This window comes from Ruditapes philippinarum, unplaced genomic scaffold (genome assembly GCF_026571515.1).
Source record: "Ruditapes philippinarum isolate M1 unplaced genomic scaffold, ASM2657151v2 ctg1031_1_1_1_1, whole genome shotgun sequence".
NCBI classification, from domain to species: Eukaryota; Metazoa; Mollusca; class Bivalvia; order Venerida; family Veneridae; genus Ruditapes; species Ruditapes philippinarum.
This window is the reverse complement of record NW_026853822.1, coordinates 336,159-360,756: the sequence shown is the minus strand read 5'-3', so window position 1 is coordinate 360,756 and position 24,598 is coordinate 336,159. Positions and strand designations below refer to the sequence as shown.

The following is a 24,598-nucleotide window of genomic DNA, read 5'->3' as shown; positions in this document are numbered from 1 at the left end:
CAAATCCCTGCCTTCACGGTCAAGATGGTAAGCTTGTTATTATCACAAGAACACTTTTAAGCAATTAGTTTAACGTTAATTCTCTTTTCTTTTCATAATACCTTTCAACAATATTACAATACCTTTTTTAGGGGCATTCGTCTATTTTGTGTGACAACTTGTATCTTTAATTAAATTTAATATGAGTATTTAAACTTACATCAGGTTGTTTTGGTATATGTATACCATACCTAAAAATAAATCTCTCAATCTATCTATGCAAAACTTAGCTCTCGAAGGCCTACTTTAAGTAGCTTACTTCAAATCACTTTCCCCAGCACCCATATCATTATTAAGTCGCTAAAATATCTCTATTTGATGTTATAAAGTTATAACTAAGATTATGTTCTATTTAGGTATTAGCTTCTACCTGGAATAAAGTACGGTAATATACTTAAAGAGTTCGTAAACCAGTAAGAATGTAATATCAGAGTTTCACTTTTTACACTGTTTCGGTGACTGAAGATCTTGTACAAAAGTATGAAACTACACTGTTAGTGGTATTCATGAAAACAAATCGTAAAAGTCTTCACGCAAGATATATAGCGTCAAATTTTAAGAAAAAGAGCTATATAAAAATCAACGAAATAATAATACTGTCACTTTTAAATATAAGTACAATTTGAGTATACTTATATTAGTAACTTTAACACGTTTTGCATACATAACAGTCAAAACCATTACAGGGACAAAATATACTCTAGGAAAGGATAATGCAACGGATATCATCAGCACGTAAAATGTGTTTCTAAAGCACTTCAAGGTTCAAATAGCAATTGATTTCTATTACAAATTTCAAAAGATATAACTTTAAAATATTAATGTTTATTTTAATATGGCACAGGTCTTTTTTGGCATGATGCAATTCGACGATGAAATATTTAAAAAAGTGGATAGTTCGTTTATCTGCGTTCCATGATTGTCATTGCCATGAGTAATTGCAACACAGGAACATGTTGCAGCTAATCTCAACTTCGTTTGCTACACAAAAAAAATACAATGAAACAAGCTGTAAACAATAATTCCAGACGACAAAAACATGATAAATAATTAAAATCAAATACTTTACAGCCGCCACATTGAAGTTATGATTCAATTAATCAAAGGGATCCTACGAGAGCAGGCTTAATTAAACAGAACATTACATTATTATTTTAAATTATAACCACTTTCATATCAATATTTTAAAATTCAATTATAAATGTTCATCAGAATAGACTGAGGATTCTGATAATGTTGTTGCTATTAATACAAAAAACTATATGATCATTGTGATGATAACAATGATATTGTTGTTGTTGCTGTTGTTTTTGACGACGGCGACGACAACGACGACGATGATGATGATGATAATGATGATGATTGGGGATATTTTCTTTAAAGATAATAAAGGGCCCCGTTATTGTGGGGTAAAAAGATGGCAATGAAAAATAAAGTCGATGCGTTACAGTAGTATAAATTTTAAACTTTTTCCCTATTTTGAGACAAAAATCAATAGCAATTATTATCTACAATCTGGACCCGTTGGCTCTTTGATATTAGTAATTCATTGAAATTCATTTTATGCTTAAATACATCAAAACTCAATATGGATTCTTTTTATTAGCTTATGAAAATATTTATTGATTTACTTTGTAACACTGAATGAAACTGACTATACTTTTTCGAAGTAGCTGTATTAACATGATTCAAATCGTTTTTGCCCATAGACAATAACGCTTTAACGCTTTAAGCGTTTATTTTATTGTCTGGAGTCAAGAATTTTTTTATCCAAATAATATTTGGATTTATCAGCGGCAAATAAAGGCATAATTTGTAATTTAGCAATAAAGTTAGAATATATATAAAGATTTATACAAATAATAACATTAATATTAAAGAAGCAATTACAAACTCCATGATTTCATTTATTAAGATCGCTTTCAAGGTTTGTTGTGCATATCATCAGCCGAATATTTTAATCAACAATAATAAACATATAAAATGGCGTAAAGTCATAAAAATGAGGCAGATTGTTGTTATTTCTTAAATATTTATTTATGTCAGCACTGCTCGTTTTAATATACAAATTTATACATCTTTAGAGTATAGACTAACTATAACATTCAGATCTTTAAACATTTATTTAGTAATTGATTATTGTTTAGATAATTATGTTGACTGGTGACAGTTATTTTTTTTAATTATTAGACAGTTAAATCAGTGCATTTTAAACACAAGATATCCTTATTGTGAAAACATGTCTAAAATATGATTAAAATCCCTATGTTGTTATATTTAATACTTGAAGAAGACAACGACAATTTTCATGTATATTGTGGAATTAAATGCAAGTATTTATGTCTTATATACCAATAAAATTTTATTTGTACGCATCTTTTGTTGTTCATTTATTATGTTCGATTGATTAATTGAAACAAGTGTGTTATAAACGGTACTTTTTCTATGACTGGCGTATGGCCAAAGTTGAATAGTTGTCGTCTGTCACTATATCCTAATTTCGATTTTTGAACTCATTGCATATTCGTAGCAAATGTTCAGTCTCCTACAATTTGAGGTTGGACTGTATGTCTTTGAGGCATTTACCATTTTTTCTCTTTAAGTTGAACAAAACGTGCAGTAATGTAAACAAATATTCTGTATCAGTGACCGACAGCGAATTTGTAATCAATTTACATGTACTTAATTATACACAGAGTTTTTTTTCTAATTATTTTTATATACTGGAATTTGTGCCATACATTTCATCATTTTAACTTTTGAAAACTAAAAGCTGATTTATTAGAAATTGTTTCGCCATTTATTTACGCAATCGATGATGTTGATTGATTTGCAAATAGTGTTTACACTTATAAATGCGTTGTAAAATCACGAACCATTAATCAAAAAGGTTCATTCATTTCAAATTTTCATCGATAATTAATTTTCAAAATCAAATGATAAATCAAGTAATTATTAGATTGAAAAGATATGACATGAGGGTCTTTCTTACAGAATATAAGGCTTATAAGATTTAGCGTGATATTCTCATTTTTTGACCGTCGATTTCTTCTTTCTGTATAATAATAAACCATCTTAAAAAGCATCATCTTCTCGACCCAACCATTTTAAACACCATTTGTCTGATTCCGTTTCAGATTCGAGTTTGTATAAGTTTAGAGAGTCTTTCTTACACATTACCGAGTCAAAAGCTCTTACCCAATCAATGCAACAACAGTTGCTGCTGGAACTCGTTTCATTTAGCCAATAGTGATTCCTGTTGGTATCTTAATATTTTATCTTACTGGAGTGAAGATGGGTATCATAACTACACTAGATTAGTCGAAAACAAGGTTATTAGTGTTTGAAAACAAGGTTATTGGTGATACATACTTATATTAAACAAACAAAGCTATTTTGTTACTGCACAAGGCTCATTTGTTCGCGAAATGTCATTAGATATAAGAAAAAATGCTTTAATATCCATTCCTGGTATAGATTGATTTCTGATGTTTAAATATGCAGTATTCATTCAATGACTGGAATGCATTTACTACCATCATGCTATGATCACCTCATGTGACGAAGTGAAATATAACATACTATAACATAATACAGAATGGAGATACTTACATCTGGAAAACTCCATTGACAGCTTGAAATTTAAGTTCTTTATTCCTAATAAAATATTCATATTATTAATGTATTGGAAATAATGTCATATTTTGAAATAGGACGTGGTAAAAAAATCTGAAAACAAAGTGATCCCTGGAAGAATTAATCACAACAAAATTATATGAACATTGCAGAATCGGTTTGATTGAGTCTGTTGTAACACGAATTTATTTCAGAGGTTTTTGAAGAATGAATTGTAATTGTTTATGGTATCAAAGTATTTTCCTTTTTGTTTTTTTTGTCTGTTTCATGTTGTTTGAGCATTTCTTTTGTTTCTATGTTAAACATATACGACAATGGCGATGCAACATTTTTTCGACATTTATTAAGAAAGGGGGAAATATGTTATAGGGTACAACAATATATCTGTTTTTATTTCAGGTATGCCTTAACAATACCTAAATAAGAGACACTCAATTTATTCACATTGTGTATTAAATCATGCTGCGTTAATTTACTTAAATATAATTTGAACACCTGAATGAAGTCATCAGTCTAAATAGTAGTCCTATTGATAGTAAGGATGACAGAAATTCGTCTTACTTTCTTAATTATAGTACGTCTTTTACTTCACTTGCTTCAATTGACCTCTTCTCTATTATCAATTAATCGGTAACGTATCACATCAATTTCCAATCATCCGCCATATTTAAAAACGTAATAAGAATCAAAACCTTATTGTGCTGAATATTGTATAAATATTGATATATGTATAGGTAGTAATGTGTATCAATCTGTAATATGATGATTGTATTTCTTGAGAGTTTTGTATTTTGCTAATTCTGTAATTCTGTAATGTCGATATTTATAAATTATACATTTGTGTGACCTTAAATGAATCGTCTCTTACAGGACTGTATATGTCGTGAAATATATTCACTTGTCTGGTTACACGAGTTATATTATTTGAGATCCTCTGTAATAAAGGCATGGTCAGCGACAAATGATTGTTTTATGTTGTTTCACAACTTGGTATTATATTAACCATTAATCAATACAACATCAAACGTACGTGCATGTATGGTATCAAGTTAAAAGGAAATGCATTCAGTATGCATAGGAAAAAAAGCATGCATTTGTATTATGTAAATAATTAAGATACCTGTCGATCAGAATCAATTGTGAAATGTCGTTGACATTTAAACGAGAATAATTTAAATTTAGTAACAGGCCACTGGTGTTGATGACTTAATGAAATGGCATCTGTTATTATTTTTTAAATTAAATTAGTTTTCAAGTTTTATCTAAAATTTAGTTTCCACTGTCTAAAATGTATTAATAAAAATTTTTAAGTTGACAATTTCAACCACCATTCTCATGCATTATTCAAGTTACTTTACTCTACCATCTAGTATAATTTCTATTATGTTTGACATAGAGATCGGACAGTACAAACGCATTAAATCAAAATTTTTAGATCGATAAAAGCAATGAAAGATATATGTCTTGTTTTTAAATTACAATTTTAATTAAATGCTATCATTTTATAATCATCACATTTCGGGCATTTATTATTCAACTGAAAATGAAACGTTATAAAAATCTATTTGTGCAGAAGTTCTGGGTTGGCATCAAATATCAAGAGTCCCCTGTTTAACATAGTTTGCATTTTATGTGAATCTGTTTTTGTTTTGGAATAATGTTTAATAATTCTTTTGAATACTGACGCACACACGTCGTTATGCATCAACATTGAACAATGATTTAGTATTAGCCACAGACATTTTCATTACATTCAGCTTCAGCATCGGACATGCTTGGAATACATTGTGATCAAGATGTGATTTTTGAATTGTTAAAATGGTTTTGAGAATGATGAAATGCGAGTTTATTTTATTGCTTGTTCTTGAAACAGTTATTGCTGTTACAGTAAAAAATGTGAAAATTAACAATTTTGAATTAGAGTATTTTGTGACCTACGAAAATTGGTGTAAATCTGATAAAGACAGATTTCAGTTTATAGTAGGTATAACTATCGAACAATGTGTGGCAGAGTGCAGTGCACGGGACCACTGCAATTCTCTTATCTATAGAAATCAAATCAACGGATGTGAGCTTTTCCTTACTTCAGAAACGGATCAGTCAAACCCCGGCGAGTGTGTTTATGTTAGAAAAGACAACATCAACGTGACGAAGGTAGGTTACACTTAGTCTGTCTATTACCCTGTTAACAGTATCCTTTTAAATTCTTCTTCAATAATATAACAATAAAACAAATGTAATAATAAATAAACTGTTTGTATTAGAAAGTGTGTTTGTATTTTACAAATGCCACCATTCTTACATGTATTGTTGGATAAAAACAATTTAACACAGTTGTCACTAGACTGGATTGATTTGTTTATGTTAAATTTATCTTAAAAAAAGTCTAAACCTTACACAATTTATATTATTATGTTTTAAACTACAGAGTAACGGTTTTATAGTTCATTTACACATTGTGCCCTTATTCGTTTGGGAAGAATTTAGATTTGTTCTGTGCGTTAGTCCATCCATTCATTTCATGCCGTGTCACATGTTCCCCTTAAGGTGCTAGAGCTTTAGTCTTTATTTCAGTCGAGCGGAGCCCATATTGTATTGGATTTAGTGTCATGAAACTTTACAGAAATTTTAGTCAGCTTTTGAAGTTGTGCTACTATCCTACTGTATGTCTGTAGACAGTTGAATGTGGGCTCGGCATCCGTGGACATATTTCTAACTATTTCTAAAATGAATGGAAGAATATACAGATACATTCTCTTGAACCTTACCTTAACTTTTCGATATAATTGTAAAGAAGAGAAGTTTTTTCACCTTGCTGTCTTAGTAAAAGGCTTTAGAACTCGTCAACGAGCATAACAATGCAATTATCCTTCATAATCCAACTTGATTTTAGACAATTTAAAAACACATGCTTTAAATGAAATTGTTAGATATACTTTTTAATGCTTTGAATAATCAATTTGTCTGATTTCAGAGTCCTTGTCAAGAAGGTTGTGACAACGGGAAGGTCTGTGAATCAGCAAGTTCCATAAAGGGAATGTGTAACATAAAAGGTAAAGATTTATCATAACACGATTATATACAAATTTTATCTCTATTTTTTCCCACTTCATTCTGATGGGTCGCTTTAAAGGGTTGGGTTGAACTTCAGAATTACACCCCCGTTTAATCCTGCTTAATCGTAAAACACGACTGGATAAGTTCGATTTACTGGAGTATATGCATCTCTTAGCTTCAGCAGGTGAGCGTAAACCCATTGTGTTGCTGTAACGTTGTAACACCTGAGGTTAGCGTACATCATATTTCCTATTTCGGCGCTATATAACTTATTGTAAATTGCGCCGTGAAACAAAACAAAACATACAAACAAATGTTCATTGTTTCTGTTGATCACTGAGTTAGCTATTTTAGTAGTGTTGGTATTTTGAAAAAAAAGGTAATATATCAGGTAGAGTATTTTCTTTGGTGAATAAAAAAATATTGAAATATATAAGGGCTAAACAATAGGTGATGCACAGCTTTACAGAAACATGCGTGACAAACTATCGAAATTAAATAGAAATGAATTCAAGTTGTATATTATGCACACAAAGCGGATGAAAACTCTCCGAATTAAGTTTCATAAACGTGAAAATTTGTGATTTACAAACCTGATAAACTTGTTAATCAAGCTTACGGTGCTCATTATCGGTATGAAATTCTAGTATGTCACGTAATAAAAATCGAGATAACAACATTTAAATCTGTTTGTGAATTTTGCAAGTTTCTTACTGTTAAATATTATGGTGACCCTTACAGTTCATTTTAAAGTTGCGAGAACTTGTACCGACAGTTTATAAAATGTCGCGGTCGCGAGATTGTATGTCGAAATTGTATAAAATGTCGCCGCTTATAGATACTATCTCTGTCGTGAAAAGCGATATTTTCGTTTGATGCATACCTTGTAAAAAGCCGCGACTTATGCGGAGAAATGTCTCTATGAAAAAGTCGCGGCTATTACTCGCCGCGATATGCTGTGAGATGATGTTGATGAGGAACTATAATTATACCTCTCAAATTGTTTGTTATGTTTTTATTTATTTTTTTATTTTACAATAATTTTTGTAATTTTTATTTTTGAATTTATATATACGATCAATATAAATTACCTTTTACTTCATAAGTTCTTGTTTTTATGATTTAAGAGTGTATCAACACCAAAGCCCCGAAAAATGGTACAGTTCTTGGGAATCAAAGGGGAGTTGGTGACAAGATTCGTTACATGTGTAATCCCGGATACGAACCAAAGAACGACGGCCAAGAACCTGTAGCTGTATGTCTTCACAGCGGACAATGGAGCCATGTGACAGAATGTGTAAAAAGTAAGAATATACATTATCATACGTTCCTAGTAAGTAACACTTTTGACCTGAGCACTGATAATATATTTTTTTTTATATATATGAACGAACGAACGAACGAACAAATTTATTTCACATAAACTTTACAGTTTCTAGTGGCTAGCCACTACATTTTACAAATTAACATATAGGTGTACATAGAACATACAATTGTGACAAATATCAATTATGTATACTAAAAGGATTAGGATATAATAATATAAGAAATTAAATTGATCTAATATTTATGGTGATGGACTATACATGTAACCATGTTTGTTTTATATCATGTCATATATCATCAGAAGTAATAAGAAACATCATGGTATCAATTCGTTTCGCTAAAATTTATAATAACATGTTTTGCGTTATAAATTATTTAATTTTAAATCAGCATAATATTAATCATACATTTTTTCGCTTGCTTTATGCTTTTTATGCCATTTAATATTCTACCAACAATTCGATTGATGTAAAAAGATACCATATGTTTCTTTTTGTTTCATATGCAAAATACAATGCCATAAAAAAGTATAAGTTATAATTAAAACACTGAGCACTTGTTGGATTACTATCATATAATATGCATTTTTCGTAGTAACATTAACTTTACTTTTTTCTTCAATGAATGTAGCATTTTTGAAAATTCGCTCGATATGAGCGATTGCTTCACTTTCTGTTGATGTTTTTTTTATTTTAAAATACTCATTCTAATCCATCGTTTGCTCACTTTCTTATACATATAGTTTTGATATATACAATCTTCTTTGTTTTAAATTATATATTTCTGAAAAATGCATTTAGGATGTGCTTTATACAATCTATAAAATTTTACATCTTTGTCATTAACAAGCATCATATTTACAAATGATATATTACAAACAATTAAATGTAAATCAGTTGTTGGATCGTAATAATCTACTCGTACGTATTTCTAGTGATTCATGTATAAATTTTGCTAACATGACAATAATTGACTTGTTTTTAAATGACAACAATTGTGTAAATTGAAACATACTTGGCTTTGTTCTAAAAAAATTCTTGATATACTTTAGTCTAATAGAATGATATGCCGGACAATTAAAAACAAAATGGAACTCGTCTTCTATTTCATTACCATTACATATTTGACATACTCTAAGATTTCTCTCTAATCTATCTCTCCCATATCTGCCGGTCTGGATTCTTAGACTATGTGCGGATATACGCAACTTTGTCAATCCGATCCGTAAGTTACGAGATGCGATATTGTTTAAATATGGTTCCATTTCTAATGTATCTTTTACATATTTATACAAATTTAAAACCTCCATATTGTTGATACTAGTTCGCCATTCTTGTGTAAATTCGTCTATCAAACGTTGCTTAAACATACTAAGAAACGCATAATCGATAGGAAGGTTTACATTTCTAGTGCTTATAACTTCATTCCATTTATATAAAAATCCATATTTAGACAATAGAGTTTTTACATTTGTAAACCAATTGGATTTACCATTTAAACAATCAATTAAGTCCGACTCAACTATAGCCTTTATAATAACATTTTCACTATGGCATAATTTGAGCCAGTATTTAACTATACTAACATATCTATTTATGTACAAGGGATATCTCCCTAACTCTCCGTAAACGGCAGTATTACATGACGACTGTCTCACTCCCAATAATATCTTACAAAATTTAATATGTAAAGTTTCTAATTGTTTTGATTTCACAAAACCCCATATTTCACATCCATAGTTTATTGTAGACTTAACAAACGAATCAAATAGTTGTAAGGCTACTTTCGGCAACGTATCGTGTTTCTTTAAATTTGCTATGAGTGAACTCATTGCTTTAAAACCTTTACCATACAAATTTTGGGTATTTAATGAAAAATTTCCTGTATAGTTAAAAGTAACACCTAAATAGTTAAAATCATTAACATTTTCAAGAATACATGCATTTTCACCGTAGAACCACTTTTCCCTATTTTTCAAGCCTCCCCGCTTTCTAAATACCATACATTTTGATTTATCTACATTTACCTGTAGTCCCCAAGTATTACAATACTCATATAATTTATTTAGTGACGATTGCAAATCAGACGGATTTGTTGCTAGAATAACCATGTCGTCAGCGAATAGTAATAATATGATACATAACTCATTTAAAGTAAGCCCACAGTTTACTCTATCTTGCAAGTATAGCTCAAGATCTTCAATAAATAAGGAGAACATAATCGGGGAAATTATCTCCCCTTGACGTAATCCGATTGCGATGTCGAAAAAATCAGAATAATTCATATTATCACATGAACGTATACACGACTTCACAGATTGATACATATTTCTAATAATGCGTAGAATTTTTCCGTTTAATCCCATATTATGAAGCTTATACCAAAGAGAATTTCTACAAATAGAGTCAAAACAGCGTTTCATATCAATAAAACAACAATACAAACGTTTGTTTTCGTTAATAAACTTCTGTATCAATGAGTTCAACACAAACACTGCATCAATAGTGGACCGGCCTTTGCGGAACCCAAATTGAGCGTCAGATACAATATTATTGTTCTCGGACCACTTATTTATACGCTCATTTAAAACCGATGTAAATAGTTTACCTAAATTGCTTAACAAAGTAATTCCTCTGTAATTTGTGACGTCATCTTTATCGCCCTTTTTATGTAATGGTATTATGATGCCTTTTGTCCATGCAGCTGGGAAGTAACCAGTATTTAAAATTTTATTAAACAATACAGTTATGTAACCGGACAAAATATCACATGCTTCTATAAAGTACTCATTTAACAACTGGTCCTCACCAGCCGCTTTATGTTTGTTTAAACGTTTGATTGCATTGCGCACTTCTGTAAAAGTAATTTGTTCGTCTAATTCCGGATACACAGGTATAACATTATCAAAATCATGGTTGACATTGAAATTGTCAGCATCTGTATGAATATTAGCATTGACGTCAGAATACATGTTTTCAAAATACGTTTTGAACTCATCAACAGGGATATTATTGGCACTTTTAGGTTGCTTATTTTTGAAATACCTCCAAAATTCACGAGGTTTACATTTTTTAAGATTTTCAAAGTCTCTCGTTAATTTTAAATTATAGGATCTACATTTTCTTTTTAACAATTTTTTATATATTTTCTTACATCGACATAACTCTATTCTATTTTCCTCACTGTGTGTCCTATTAAACTGGTATAATGCGTTTTTATATGTTATTTTTGCAATTTTACAATCATTATCGAACCATTTAGAACTGTCGTCTTTGCTGTTATTTACAAACTGTTGTCCTGTATAAACGGTTCTCCGAAAAAGTGGGTCTGCAACGTTACGTATAATGTTTGTAAAAGAGTTCACCATTCTGTTTACGGAAGCTTGATCCTCTCCCGACTCGTCTAACAAATTATCAAAGTTTAACAGATTGCTTATCAGGCCTGCGCGATATGTTTCCTTTTCTTCATTACGCCATTGTATGTGTTCTGTTCGAGAAGTGAAATTGACTTTCTGTAACTTACTGGTATTTAATTCGAAACTAATCGGTGTATGGTCACTAAACGTATTGAAATCATGTATTTTAAAATCATCTATTATGTTAAAATTAATTTCCTTTAACAGTAAATAATCGATCACACTGGAACCATTCCGATTATAACATGTGAATGCGCCTTTACCACAGTCGCTCCCTAAACGCCCGTTTGCAATTCTGAGTAATGTCCCCTTGCATAGATCGAGTAACTTATTTCCCTGCACATTACTTACACTATCGCATGAAAATCTCTGTATTGGTGTATCTGTACAATAATCGTCTTCGTCTATTTCTGGTACAAACCTATCATACAATATATAATCAGATTTGCATGCCGTCCGCGCATTGCAGTCTCCTGTTACTAGTACTGTCCCTTTAGATTCAAATAAATGTATATCATTTTGTAAACACTCAAATAAATCATCATCGATAATGTTTGTAATAGGAGATACATCACTCCACATATATACTCCTGCAATATATATATCATCTACGGTTCCAAAGAAGTTCCTGTCAAGTTTCATCCAAACGATTGTATCATGCCTGTTTTTCACTATTGAAAGTCCCTCTTTTATTTCGTTTCTCACATAAATGACTATTCCCCCACTGTTTCTCTTAGCATTAGATAATATTGATGTTAGATATTCTGGTGACCGGTACTTTTTCTTTTATATAGTACATGTAAATTGAAAATGAATTTCACATTTAAATAAAATGAGATCGAGGGTTTTATTTTATTAAATAATAATTCTGTTTGTGCTTTAATACAATATAAAATACAAAGGATTGTAATCAAAACTTTAGAAATGACATTTTAAATGATGTGAATTATATAAAGAGAAGTAAGTGGCGTCTATTCTGAACACATTCCATTGTAAACTCATGTAAAAAGAACAAAAAACCAAAACAAAAATGTTAAAATGTGATCAGAATCACGCATTATTAAGATGTGCATGTATATTAAAAAGGGTTAGTTTCATAATTATTCAGTACAGAAATAACGAAATTTCATTTAAAAACTGATTTAATTCACAATCATCATTGGTTTAAAGCTAACTATACTTGGGCGGATTCATGGTCACCATGGAGCACATGCAGTTTAAGTTGTGAGTCCGGACAAAAATCAAGAACGAGGGAGTGCTCTCTTCGCATAGAAGGCAACGGTACATCTAATTGTGATAAAGGGGATGTTGATGTTGATACTATTACTTGTAATAACCAATCCTGTCCTAGTAAGTAATAGCTCTTGATATTTAATATTTCATTCCTTAATACAGTACAATCATTTTCAGGAATGTTTTTATGTTTTGTTCGTTTTTACTTTTTCTTCTTTCTTTTCATTTTTTTTAAATTTGTATCTTGAGAGCGTCCAGTGATACACAGGCTAAATAACACTTATTTATTTTGTAAGGTTCTTTAGTAAGCATGTGTAACAATATGCCTTTAAAGTTACATCTGATATTATTGTTATTGTTGTTATTGGTTTTAAGATTCTACTGATCGTACTCTAGAAGATATATTGATAAATTTCTGGATTATAGGAACGCCTCCTTACTAGTGATTGGTTAATTGATTTCTGCGTTAATATTATCGATACACAGTCCTCCCCTGGGGGGGAGAAGAGATAGAGAGATTGGGATTAGAAAAGATCATAATAATAAAAAAAATAAAAAAATAAATGGCCTGGGGTGTTGTAGTATTTATGGAAATAAACTTAGAAATGACTTTGTAGTTGTTGTTTAACTCATCATGTTACACATGGGTATTATCCTCCTTATATGATCCATACGTTTCCGTCTGAGGTATAGGTCTGCATATTATTTACAGACCCGGGTGGCGGGTTAAAGACCAAGGAGCGTAGTGATCGAGGTTTTTAAAGGCCACCCAAGTCTTTAGATACTTTGCAAACCTATTCCGAGTGAGGTAACTGTCTGACGTACATACTCTTTTGTTTTTCTATATCAGCATTTATTCGTATTAATCACATTCTACCTGTAATTTATGTACTTTATCATCAATCCGATCTTCCTGGGCTGCTAATAAATCAAAGCAGCTTTGAATCTAAGAACTTAAATTTTGAATTCTCAATACTAGTTTATCCTCTTGGGAAGTTGATGCCTTTTAATTGACATGTTAATTTGTATAAGTCTAGACAATAAAATTTCTTTACTGCTGTGTTATATCGGATACATTTTACGAACTACTAAATTTCTTCAAACATTTGCACAATACTACAAGATTTTTTAAATTTTACAATTCTGCATTTAATTTACGAGATATAAATGGTGATAATTGGTGCACATCGACTCAAAATAAAAAAAAATCGCCACATTTCTTTCCCAAAGTATTATGTTCAGTAACAGTATAGTTTGTGTTTCGTATACGGCATTTTCTCTCAAAACTGTTTCAGTTGTTTTACCAGAAAAAAAAAAACATTATAATTTGAAAAGTACCAGACATCAACTCTGATCATCAATTTTTGATGCTATTACCTGTTTACAAAGAATATATTTACATGTGTATACATAATATAACATTTTAAAACAATAACGCTGAAATTTTCTTACAAATGTATACTTAAACATAGATTCCTATCCTAAAACTGGAGTATTTTTTTCTTTGTTTATATATATATTATACTGTATATATATTACAAAAAGTAATACTCTGACCCTTTTCCCATGTTTATAATATAAGTACTTTAAAAAAAGAAAGAAAACAACAAAGAGAATAACAAAGGAAACGTGCAATAAAGCAATAAAATTTATCTACATTTACATTTGCTCATAGAAACCTGTCACGTATTTCCCATTGAAAATAAATGTTTATTTGATATTACAAAATAAACCTGATTACCTGTTTACCATGAATTTTACTATATATAAGATAATGTATTCCATATTTTGAATAGGAAAACTTAGTAAGTTATAGTACACATTTTTCAACAAATTTATATCAAGGACTTGAAATAAAAAATCTCGTCATGTTCTTTTTTCATTTTCTGTGACAATTTAACAAGTATATTTACCTGACCTTAGTACGTAATGAAACCCCACAAAAAACACGAGAACTTTCAAATAACACCTACGAATTACAACAGCGTACCGGTAGGTATCTTTGAGTGGCTTTAGAATGTTTTTTTAAACATGATAAAGTTCATAAATCTTGGGTTTATTGAGATTAATACTGATACATTCTGAGTCAAAACATGATGTTTGGGTAGGGAAAACAAACAACAAAGGAACATCTAGGTAAGATAGTTACCGTCCGCATAGTATTTACAGACACGGTTGGCCTTTTTAAAACTTAATCGCTACGTTCTCTCGGTCTTCAGATCACCATCTGGATCTGTAAATACTATCCAGACCTTATTCCTCGTACAGTCACTATTACTTCCTGCAAATTACACGACAGTGCCTCAGTGAAGATTTTATACATTTGTAGATGAGTTGTATTCGGGCATGGATAAAAAATCCGTAAATAAAATGAACAATCAGAGATAATTACAATTTTGACAGGCTGTATGAATAGTTAAAATTTCCATTGTTGACTGTATTATCTTTGTAATGTATAAGTATGATTTTTTTATGAACTTATATTACAAATATTTTGTTTTCCAAAGGTTCAAAAGTGTTTAACAAGTGTGTGGAATGTATCTTACCATCTAGAATAAGAAAACTTATTATGTTATAGTACACATTTTTCAACAAATTTATATCAAGGACTTGAAATAAAAATCTCGTCATGTTCTTTTTTCAATTTCTCTGACAATTTAACAAGTACATTTAGAGTTAATTGACACATGCATCTCCTTGTATGTTTAGGGTAAGACCAATACCTTGTGTGCAAAATTTCAGATCACACCCTTTTCCCTGAATAATTATTCTAATTGTGACAAATTACCCGAAACTAAAAAGCGTTTCAAAGCTGTTCGCCTAAATCTTACCTAGATGCTCCTTTGTTGTTTTTTTCCCTACCCAAACATCATGTTTTGACTCAGCATGTATCAGTATTAATGTCAATAAACCCAAGATTTATGAACTTTATCATGTTTAAAAAAACAATCAAACCCATACATACAAGGAAATACATGTGTCAATTAACTCTAAAGCTAAAAGTTCAATATATTAATCATTATTAAAGGCCCATACATACAAGGAGATGCATGTGTCAATTAACTTGTTCTATCTAATATGTTTAATTTATATTTAAACTGTATTGTAATATTTCTAAGCACCGACGCATGGGAAGAGTTGTTCAAGTAATACAGACTGTATAGAAACAGAAGGTGTGTGCATAGAAGAAATATGTTTCTGTCACCATCTATTTGAATACAACAACACAGTTAATAACTGTACAAAAGGTAATGAATACATGTATATGATTAAAGTTACCATAGTACTACAATAGACATATTGTATAAGTTTAAATGCATATCGTATTGCTTCAGATACCAGTATGCAAAATAAAAAAAAGCATAACACAACTTTTAACTTTTAAGCAACACTTTACAATATTAGGTTAAGCCTTTCCGATGAATATTGCCAAATTGTGCCTGAGATATTAATCATTATTAAAGGCCCATTTAGTCTCCGATATGCTTATCCCTTTTAAATTATTTTCCAAACCGTTTTTAATTTTAGTGTCTTGTTACAGTTCGATAATATTACTAGTTGGCCGTATTGCTGAGCCATCATTTGCATTTTAACAGCAGTACAGTGTTAAAGCATTTTGTATGAAAGGGCAATTTTATTGAATTTAGATTGTTCTACCTATATCACATATTAGTTCATTTAGTAATGGTTTAAGGTGATAAGCATCATTCAAAATTTTATTGCATCATTTTAAAGCATACATGTATGTTTTTACTCTTTCAACCGAAAGAAAAAATTGCAACTTCTGAGTAGTTTTCATGTGCCCTTAAAGTTAAACGATTATGTTTTTGAATAGGGTCAGTCAGCTGTAAAACGTTGCCCTGTACTTCACTTAAGTGTTGTTATATTTCTAGTCCTGCGAGATCATTGATTACAAGACCTTTAATTGTTGAAAATTGAGTACCGAACAAGCCGGTGGTAGGGGCTTGAGGGATGTTGCACCTTTTATTATTCCTCATGTAGAGACTCGATCAAAACGAGTATGCAATGGTCATAAAATTTTGTTGTGATTACTGCTTCTGAAGATTTTCCAAGATTTTTATTTTATTAAAAAAAATGATTGTGTGTGCATTATTTTTACAACGATACTATAGTTATGTGAAAACATCCAGAAATATTTGATTCCAATAGTCTTGGTTATGCCTAAATTTTTTAAAGCTTATGAAGCTTAACTTCTATATTTAAGTTAAACCTTTCTATGCTATAAGTATTCTGTTGTTTTTTTTTGCTCATGAAATATATAAGTACTATATATTAGAGATCATTTTAAATTTCAGTATGCCACACTTTGACAGGCAGCTATAGTAAAATCAGTAACACAGCAATTTCCGGTTTTAACAGTGGAAACGATAAGGTGTATGACAGTCTGGAAGATTGTAAAAAAGCCTGTAATGACAACCCTATCTGCTTATCCTTCGAAATTTGGCCAGACGGGGTTAAATTTAAATGTACAACAGGTTTGGTAACACATGATATGATACATTCAACTGTTCCTACACTGATCAAACATGATGGAAGCTATGAACTGTATTCCAAAACATGTTCCTGACTTATATGTATAGATATAAAAAATGAAATATGTGAAGAAAGTATCTAAAAAATGAAATAAATTCATTTGGTTTGAAATTAAACTTTTAAAACTTTGAAATTGAAAATAAAACGAATAAAGGTAGTTATAGTTTACTCATATATCAAGTGGCATGGTACCTTACATATTTAAAGTGGGAACTCACAACTAAAGACACAATTCAAACGACAACATTTTAATATTGGCCACATTTCATAAAATTCAAATATTTTGTAACTTAAAGTGCTTTTAGAATAATTACATAAAAACTACTTACAGTAAACACTAAAACTACTTACATACATGTATAATTTTATGCAAAATATTTGATTACATTGTGTGAGATAATATGATGCTTTATTTGAAACAAAAAGAGCTAAATGATAAATAAGATTTCCTTGTATGTCAGTTAAACATAAAATGGATCATATTTGATAAAATAGTTTTACCAATTCTTAACTATGATGGGAATACTTGATAGTCATGTTTTAGAAAATATAAATTTAAAGTATTGTAAGAAGTTGTTGGGAGTTAAAAGCAAGTATGTCTATGGTGAACTTGAAAGGTCATCTTTAATATTAAAGTTATAAGTTATAAGTTGTTCAGTAAAGTAGTACAGTCTGTCAAAGCTATGTATGATCTTATTTGTAGAGATTTAGAACTAAAACCAAATCCAATGTCCTGGGCTAAGTCTGTTTATACGTTTTTGTAACAATCTTTAGGTTGTTTTAAGTATGGATTAATAAGTGTGTGGGAGAGATAAATAAATGATTAACAGATACATTTATGCAAAAATAATTTGCAGCACTAAGAGATTCATGAAGAGCAAGAAGTTATGTACTATTTTGTGATTTTGGTTTTAAATCATATCTGTCAATGGTTAAAAATGAAAAAGTTTAGGAAATTTCTATCACGTTTTAAGACTTCTGTGCATAGATTAAAAGTAAAAACTGGTAAACCTGATGCTATTCCTTAAATGAAAGAAAATGTAATAATTGCCTCAAATTAGAAGATGAGGTTCGTGCATTATAAGAAAACAGCTTATAGATAAACATTTCTGAAAAATACCAAAATTTATCGAATTGTTAACATATCACAATTGAAATATGATGATAAGAAAATTATCATTGTTTATCTTTAAAATAATTGAATTTGTGTATGTATGTATGTATGTATGTATGTATGTATGTATGTATGTATGTATGTATGGATGGATGGATGGATGGATGTATGTATGTATTCAAACACTTCAAATAAAATAACTCACTGCAGAAAATATTAATATAAAAGTATTTTCATTTGATAGATAACTGTTTCTAGACTTAACGTCTACACTGGCACATAACTGCAGGATAGTGTCATTCAAGTCGAAAATATTGGCCTTTATTAACCTTGCAACGGACATCAGTGTATCATACAACAATGTATGTTAATGTAAAATGGAAATTAAGATAATATTATCGACAGTTCAAATATTTTCCTATATTACCAAGTTCTTGAAAAACACGACAACGTGGATTCATTTCTTTAAATTTTCATGCTTGAAACCGCGTGGTATGTCCACCTTACTGTTAGTACTGTTGTTAATATTTTAGCATAGTAAATGTCAACTACAACGAGATTTCCAACATGAAGATATTTGAACTGTCGATAATATTATCTTAATTTTCATTTTATATTAACATTTATTGTTTTATGATACACTGATGTCCACAGATCTTGTCAGTTGCAAGGTTAATAGTCGCCCCTTTATTACATCTATTTAGTATCTTATAATATGCAGCATTAACGCCGACTAAATAAATTTCAGCCTTTATATGTCATAAAGCGATGAACGTTATTACCTCGAGAAAATAATGTCATATGCTAGCAAATGAATATCCACTTACTGAAGTTATATCTTTAATATGCAAATGACGTTATGTCTTGTATAGGGAGTAAATTATGCGCTGCTAAACTTTAAATACATATGGTATTGTATGCATGTAACTGACAGACACAACAGATCAAGCGCACATGCATGAATATAGAAAAAAATGAATTTTTTCATGTTATTGCTCTGTTTATAGTGCTATTTAGTCGTACTGAATCATCACATTTTGTATTGTAATTGCGTATTGCAAAAAAGCTTTTTCGATGCACATATCGCATTAATAATTTTTCTATCTTGAGAAATTCCGACTAAAAGGGCGCAAAGAATAGAGAAATTGACTTTGATTTTCTGTCAGAATGTTAGTCACTTTCATGGTATTTCTGCTATCGACGGAAGCATTTAAAATAAGTATCTGCCTACAACGGCAGCATTTTTTCTTTGACCGGACCAGATTGAACGTCTGTAAAACTTTAAAGAAAAGACTCCCGGGGTAGGCTTGCCTGACCCCAATAGATAAACGTCTATATTAATAACACGAAATCCTGCCATTTAGTTAAAACTTGAGACATTTTGAACAAAAATCAGACATTTTCACGGATGTTTTCGAAGCTGACACTTTTAACCTGCTCAAAATAGTCTAAAAACAGGAAAAACGAGTCCAAAATTACCTAATAGTATCTCCAGTCAATGGACAATAGTTTCCTAGCAATGAAATGGGCCGTATTTGTGTAATATAAAATACCAACCAAATTTATAACCTACCTGTACTGAGCGGTAAATTTCAGCTATCTGCCATCACTGCAAGGATTTGCCATCACTGGCGCCGGTAATACGGCGTGTTTAATAGTGTGAAAATTTTTATTCTATCGAAGACACCACCACAAACAACATATAATTTGATTCGTACTTAAGTATCAATAGATTTTTCCTCTATGTATTTCGTTTATATGATGAATGCCAATTTAGACTCAAATATGATTAATTTACTCTTAAATCTGAGGCACCATTGCAAATACCGTAAACAACAATATTTAAGATTACAAGTAACAATCGTTCGTTTAAATTCCTTTGTAGAATTAAGTTTTAATGCAGTTGACATAGCATCTAGACAAAACTGTAAAATATGTTTCTGGATGATGTGGTCTTGTTTATGTAATAGTACCTTACAATGACGAATTCATCATGTACACTTTAATATGTGCTTCATTAATATGCAAAGATACATGTATAAGAATCATAACATTCAAATCAATTGAACTCATAAATTCTAATATAAGATAATGAACCCTGAAAATAATCTTCTTATAGTACCAGATGATTTCGGAGTTTTAATATTGTGTCTTTCGGAATTGTAATGCGCATGCGTTTCCAGAATTGTGAGCGTTATTGGTGATCTCGTTATTTTATACAAAACATAAAAAATGCCATCTACATCATAGTTAATATTTATGCTCAATAAGCTGCTCATGACTTACAATTTTAAAAAGCAGTGTAAACTGTTGTAAAATGTTACATGGGAGGAAGCACGATTCACATGTCTAAAATTATTCGGAAATTCAACTAGAAAAAATCCCATCCAAATCATCCCCATCCTTGGATGGATCAATAACTAAATGGAATATATTTTAACATTAAGTCTTTTTATGGCAACCACGTAATGCGAAATATCCTGAGACCGTACATATATTCCATGGAATTATTTAATGTCTGTTGGTGTAATAGTCAAGGTAAATCTACTTTACATGAAACTAGTTGCAGTCAAAGTAAATATTGATTATGTTGGATTTAGAACGACGCAGACATTTTCCCTTTTTACATGTTTTTTTTTCATATTTCAAACTATGAGGTTACTATGCTCAAGAAAAGTAAGTATTATAATGTTACTATTAAGGAGAAAATAATTATATATTTTAAGTGGTGTGTAGTGAGATCATTGTGGTCGGTACTATATTAAGCAATACACCTTATCATGCCTTGCCCTTAATATTAGCAGATAAAGATTACGCCTACGGCAGTCACAATTCACTTTATGAAGGGAAATGAAGATTTTATTTGGTTTTGTTTTTGTAGCTTATTGTTTACATGTAACATTTGGTGCTTGTTACTTTAAATTGGAAGGTAAATGCTTTTTTACACATTCCCATACCGATAATTATTTACCTATAATAGAACTCGAAAGTTTCTGTTGTGTTTAACTTTTTTGGCGTTTGATTTGAGAATTTGCACTGTAAAATAGAATACTTTAGATTTTCTTTTCAAATTTAGATGGAGATCATTGCACACCTAAGAATGGTGTTACAATGTTAGCCGGAAGTGAGCTGCTTATACCGGAAAAGTGTGAAAAGTGTACATGTTCCCGCCAATCTGATTCGTCCTCCGTGTACATGTCTTGCTGCGGGTAGGTATAATAAAACATTATCGTTATGGTTTGTACACTTTGCGTTTAAGGAAAAAAAGTTTTAGGAGCATATATGTGAGTGTATAACCTTCCAAATTTGAGTACTTGATGTTATTTTAAATATAGAGTAATTTAAAGCCTCCGTCAATCGAGCATATGAAGGATTTGTTGGACAATAATTTTATGTAGATATGTATTTAATAGTCTAGAACAAGATAAAGATATATAAGATTATTCTATTTAATGATTTTGTAATGAGCAGGTCGCAGGTTATCAATATCCTGATATAGAAGTCTCCATTATCAAACTTTTTAAATTCATTTTGAGTAACAGCGAATCGATTCGCCAATCTTTGATTTACATTCATAATGAGTTATTACAGACTCATCTGTGCACATTTAATTATTTCATTTCACTTCATGTTTCTGTTCATCTTCTACTGACCTTGTGTTGGGTAAGAACTAAACTTACTTTAAAACCCCAGTCACACTAGAGCTTACGATTACTTGCGACCACCGGCGACGTGAAAAACCGACGATCGTCGGCGATTGTCTGCGACCAAACCCTCTTTGCACAGATAAATTTACTTCCGCGATTATCGTACGACCAGTCATTGACAATCGCACGACAGGTCATCAGTAAACGAACGATGGTCTCAAGATTGTCTGAGATAACTTACGACTACGCTTGACCTGTAATGCGATCACCTACACCTTATCGTACGACCATCGCACGATTACTTAAGACTTCTCAAGACTATCAGTGACTAGTGGAAATTTGTAAAGACTGTCGTAAGATTGTTGCACAACGATAAACCAAAAATCTGGCATGACGGTGTTACACAAACGAAACAAAAAGTGCGTTTGAGGAATGAACCGTAAAGTTCCTGCTTTATATAATGTTAGATCACGTGGTCTTTGTCTGGTCACAGGAAATCTTTAATTAGTCTCTGACGATCGTACAACGGTTGCTACTAATCGTAGCGAAGTCGCTAGTTGTCATTTGTAATCGTGGGTGATCGTAAGACAGGTCGCTACTAATCGCACGATGATCTTACGACTTTGGAAAGACAACTTGCGACCGAGTGACAAGGACATCGGCGGCGACCAGTTGAAGATTATTAGAGACTTTCGAACGACTTTCGAACGACGATCGTGCAACAGTCTAAGACCTTATAAGATCACTAGCGACCTGTTTGATAGCAGAGAGGTTTTTGTGCATGCTTGGGACCATAATAAGATAACCTGCGACTGTCGAAGATCACCGATGACCGTCGTAAGACGTTTTAAAGATTGTTCACGACTAGAGGTCACTGGTGATCGTCAACTGGTCTTTAGTGGTCGTAAGCTCTAATGTGACTGGGGCTATGTAGTGAGCTAGTCAATGTGAACTTAGATGTGTATTATTCTTAACATTTTATTATTAATTATCGTTTCCTCCGATATAGATACGGTATACACACAGGGGCGATTGGTCCACCACCGGGTTGCGAAGTGATTGCTGGCGACGACGGATGCTCAGTCAAGATTGTTCAAGCCCTAGATCATTCAAAACCATGTGTGTAGTAAAAGAAAAATAAATTATTTGAAAAGATCGAAGTTCCTTTATCTAATTTCATACTTCCAGATTTCTACTACAACCAGACACGGCATAAAACAAAATATTTGCATAAAAATTTCGCACGCAGGTAAACATTAACGGAGAAGAAAACACAAATAATTGGATATATTACGCTGTTGGTTCCTTTTTATATGCGTGTCTCACGAAGCAATGTTAAAAGTGCAAATATAGTAACCGCCCTATTTTATTATCAATATATAACTGTCAAATGGCATCACACCATCGACAAATGTTTTTTTTTCTTATACGAAATGCAGATAATAAAACGCAGAGTTGCCATAGTACGTATTTATTTTATGCAATAATACCGAGAATGTACATTTTTGCGAGCATTTATATCTTGAAAAGTCCTCGAACTTATTTTAACACTCACCCTGTGGACTCGAGCTTGAAATGCATTCTCGCACTTCTGCAGATGTGAATGCACGAAAACGGGTACGTTAACCCTCTTTTCTCCTTTTCTCGTACTTATCTATGTGAGGCATGATAAAAAGCAGCAATGATATCAACTTAAATGGGAAGAAAAGAAATTAAGATCACAATTGTTTTTAAAACACAATCGTAAGTCTTTACTGGGTGATTTTAACACGCATAAAAAAGTGCGCACATATGCACGCGAAACCGGCCCGCATATACGCCGACATGTTTAAACACGGGGGAGAATCACGCCGTTCGTTACCCAAACAAACAAGATGACGGATGCAGTCAAAAAGTAAGGTATTTTTCCTTTTTTTTCTTGAAATTCGTGATGTTCTCATGTAAAGGTACATATAATAACCTTCTACACAATTTTCCTGGCACACAGGATTTTATTTTATGATGTTTCATCCCGTACTTTATCTGAAATGCGCGTCACAAGATTCGAAGCGAGATAATTTTCCACCGGTTTGACCGTGGTAACGTACATCTTGTTTGTTTGGGTAACGAACGGCGTGATTCTCCCCCTTGTTAAAGCCACCAAAGGGAATATTATGAAATGTATCTTTACATTAGAAAAACCTTAGATAAATCTGTAAAACTGAAACTAGTTCATTCATTGATCATAGAAATGGGATGAAGAAAGATACATCTTATCTATAAATACAGAAATAATTTCTCTTTTCACTTCTGTTTGCTTCATTTTAAGGTGCCCTTGACGGGTCATTTGCAATGCCATTTGTGCAAAGTACGAATGCATCGCCACTTCTCTAATTGCACTACAAGAGTACAGGAGTCATTTGGACGGGGAATGCATAGCCCATTGAAACAAATATGCTATTATTTGATAAATGAAGAATACGTCGCGGCGAATAGGTTAAAATGGTAGATGTTAAGACTGTGTGTTGAAAATGATTAAAGAATTCTCAACAAATCGATGCATATATTGTGACCAAGCTTACATTAGGTTGTAACCAG

At 31.4% G+C, this 24,598-nt stretch overlaps 2 protein-coding genes across 3 annotated transcripts in view; both read left to right on the top strand.

The window, feature by feature from the left end:
- LOC132738045 (beta-microseminoprotein-like) overlaps positions 1 to 23,177 on the top strand; it is a 60,403-nt gene extending 37,226 nt beyond the window's left edge. The window contains exons 1-3 of one of the 2 annotated variants that reach the window (XM_060725468.1): positions 21,164 to 21,303; positions 21,451 to 21,583; positions 23,031 to 23,177. In XM_060725468.1, coding sequence (XP_060581451.1) covers positions 21,225 to 21,303; positions 21,451 to 21,583; positions 23,031 to 23,148 — 330 coding nt within the window. In that variant the 5' untranslated portion in view covers positions 21,164 to 21,224 and the 3' untranslated portion in view covers positions 23,149 to 23,177. Of the gene's footprint in view, positions 1 to 21,163; positions 21,304 to 21,450; positions 21,584 to 23,030 lie in introns of those variants that run through there. The other variant, XM_060725467.1, reaches the window with a different exon arrangement.
- LOC132738065 (thrombospondin-1-like) lies at positions 5,454 to 16,118 on the top strand. Its single transcript, XM_060725491.1, has 5 exons — positions 5,454 to 5,829; positions 6,650 to 6,728; positions 7,860 to 8,036; positions 12,644 to 12,823; positions 15,826 to 16,118. Exons 1-5 carry the CDS (start codon positions 5,494 to 5,496, stop codon positions 15,999 to 16,001), a joined length of 948 nt encoding a protein of 315 aa, XP_060581474.1. The 5' UTR covers positions 5,454 to 5,493; the 3' UTR covers positions 16,002 to 16,118.
- Positions 23,178 to 24,598: the final 1,421 nt, after the last annotated feature.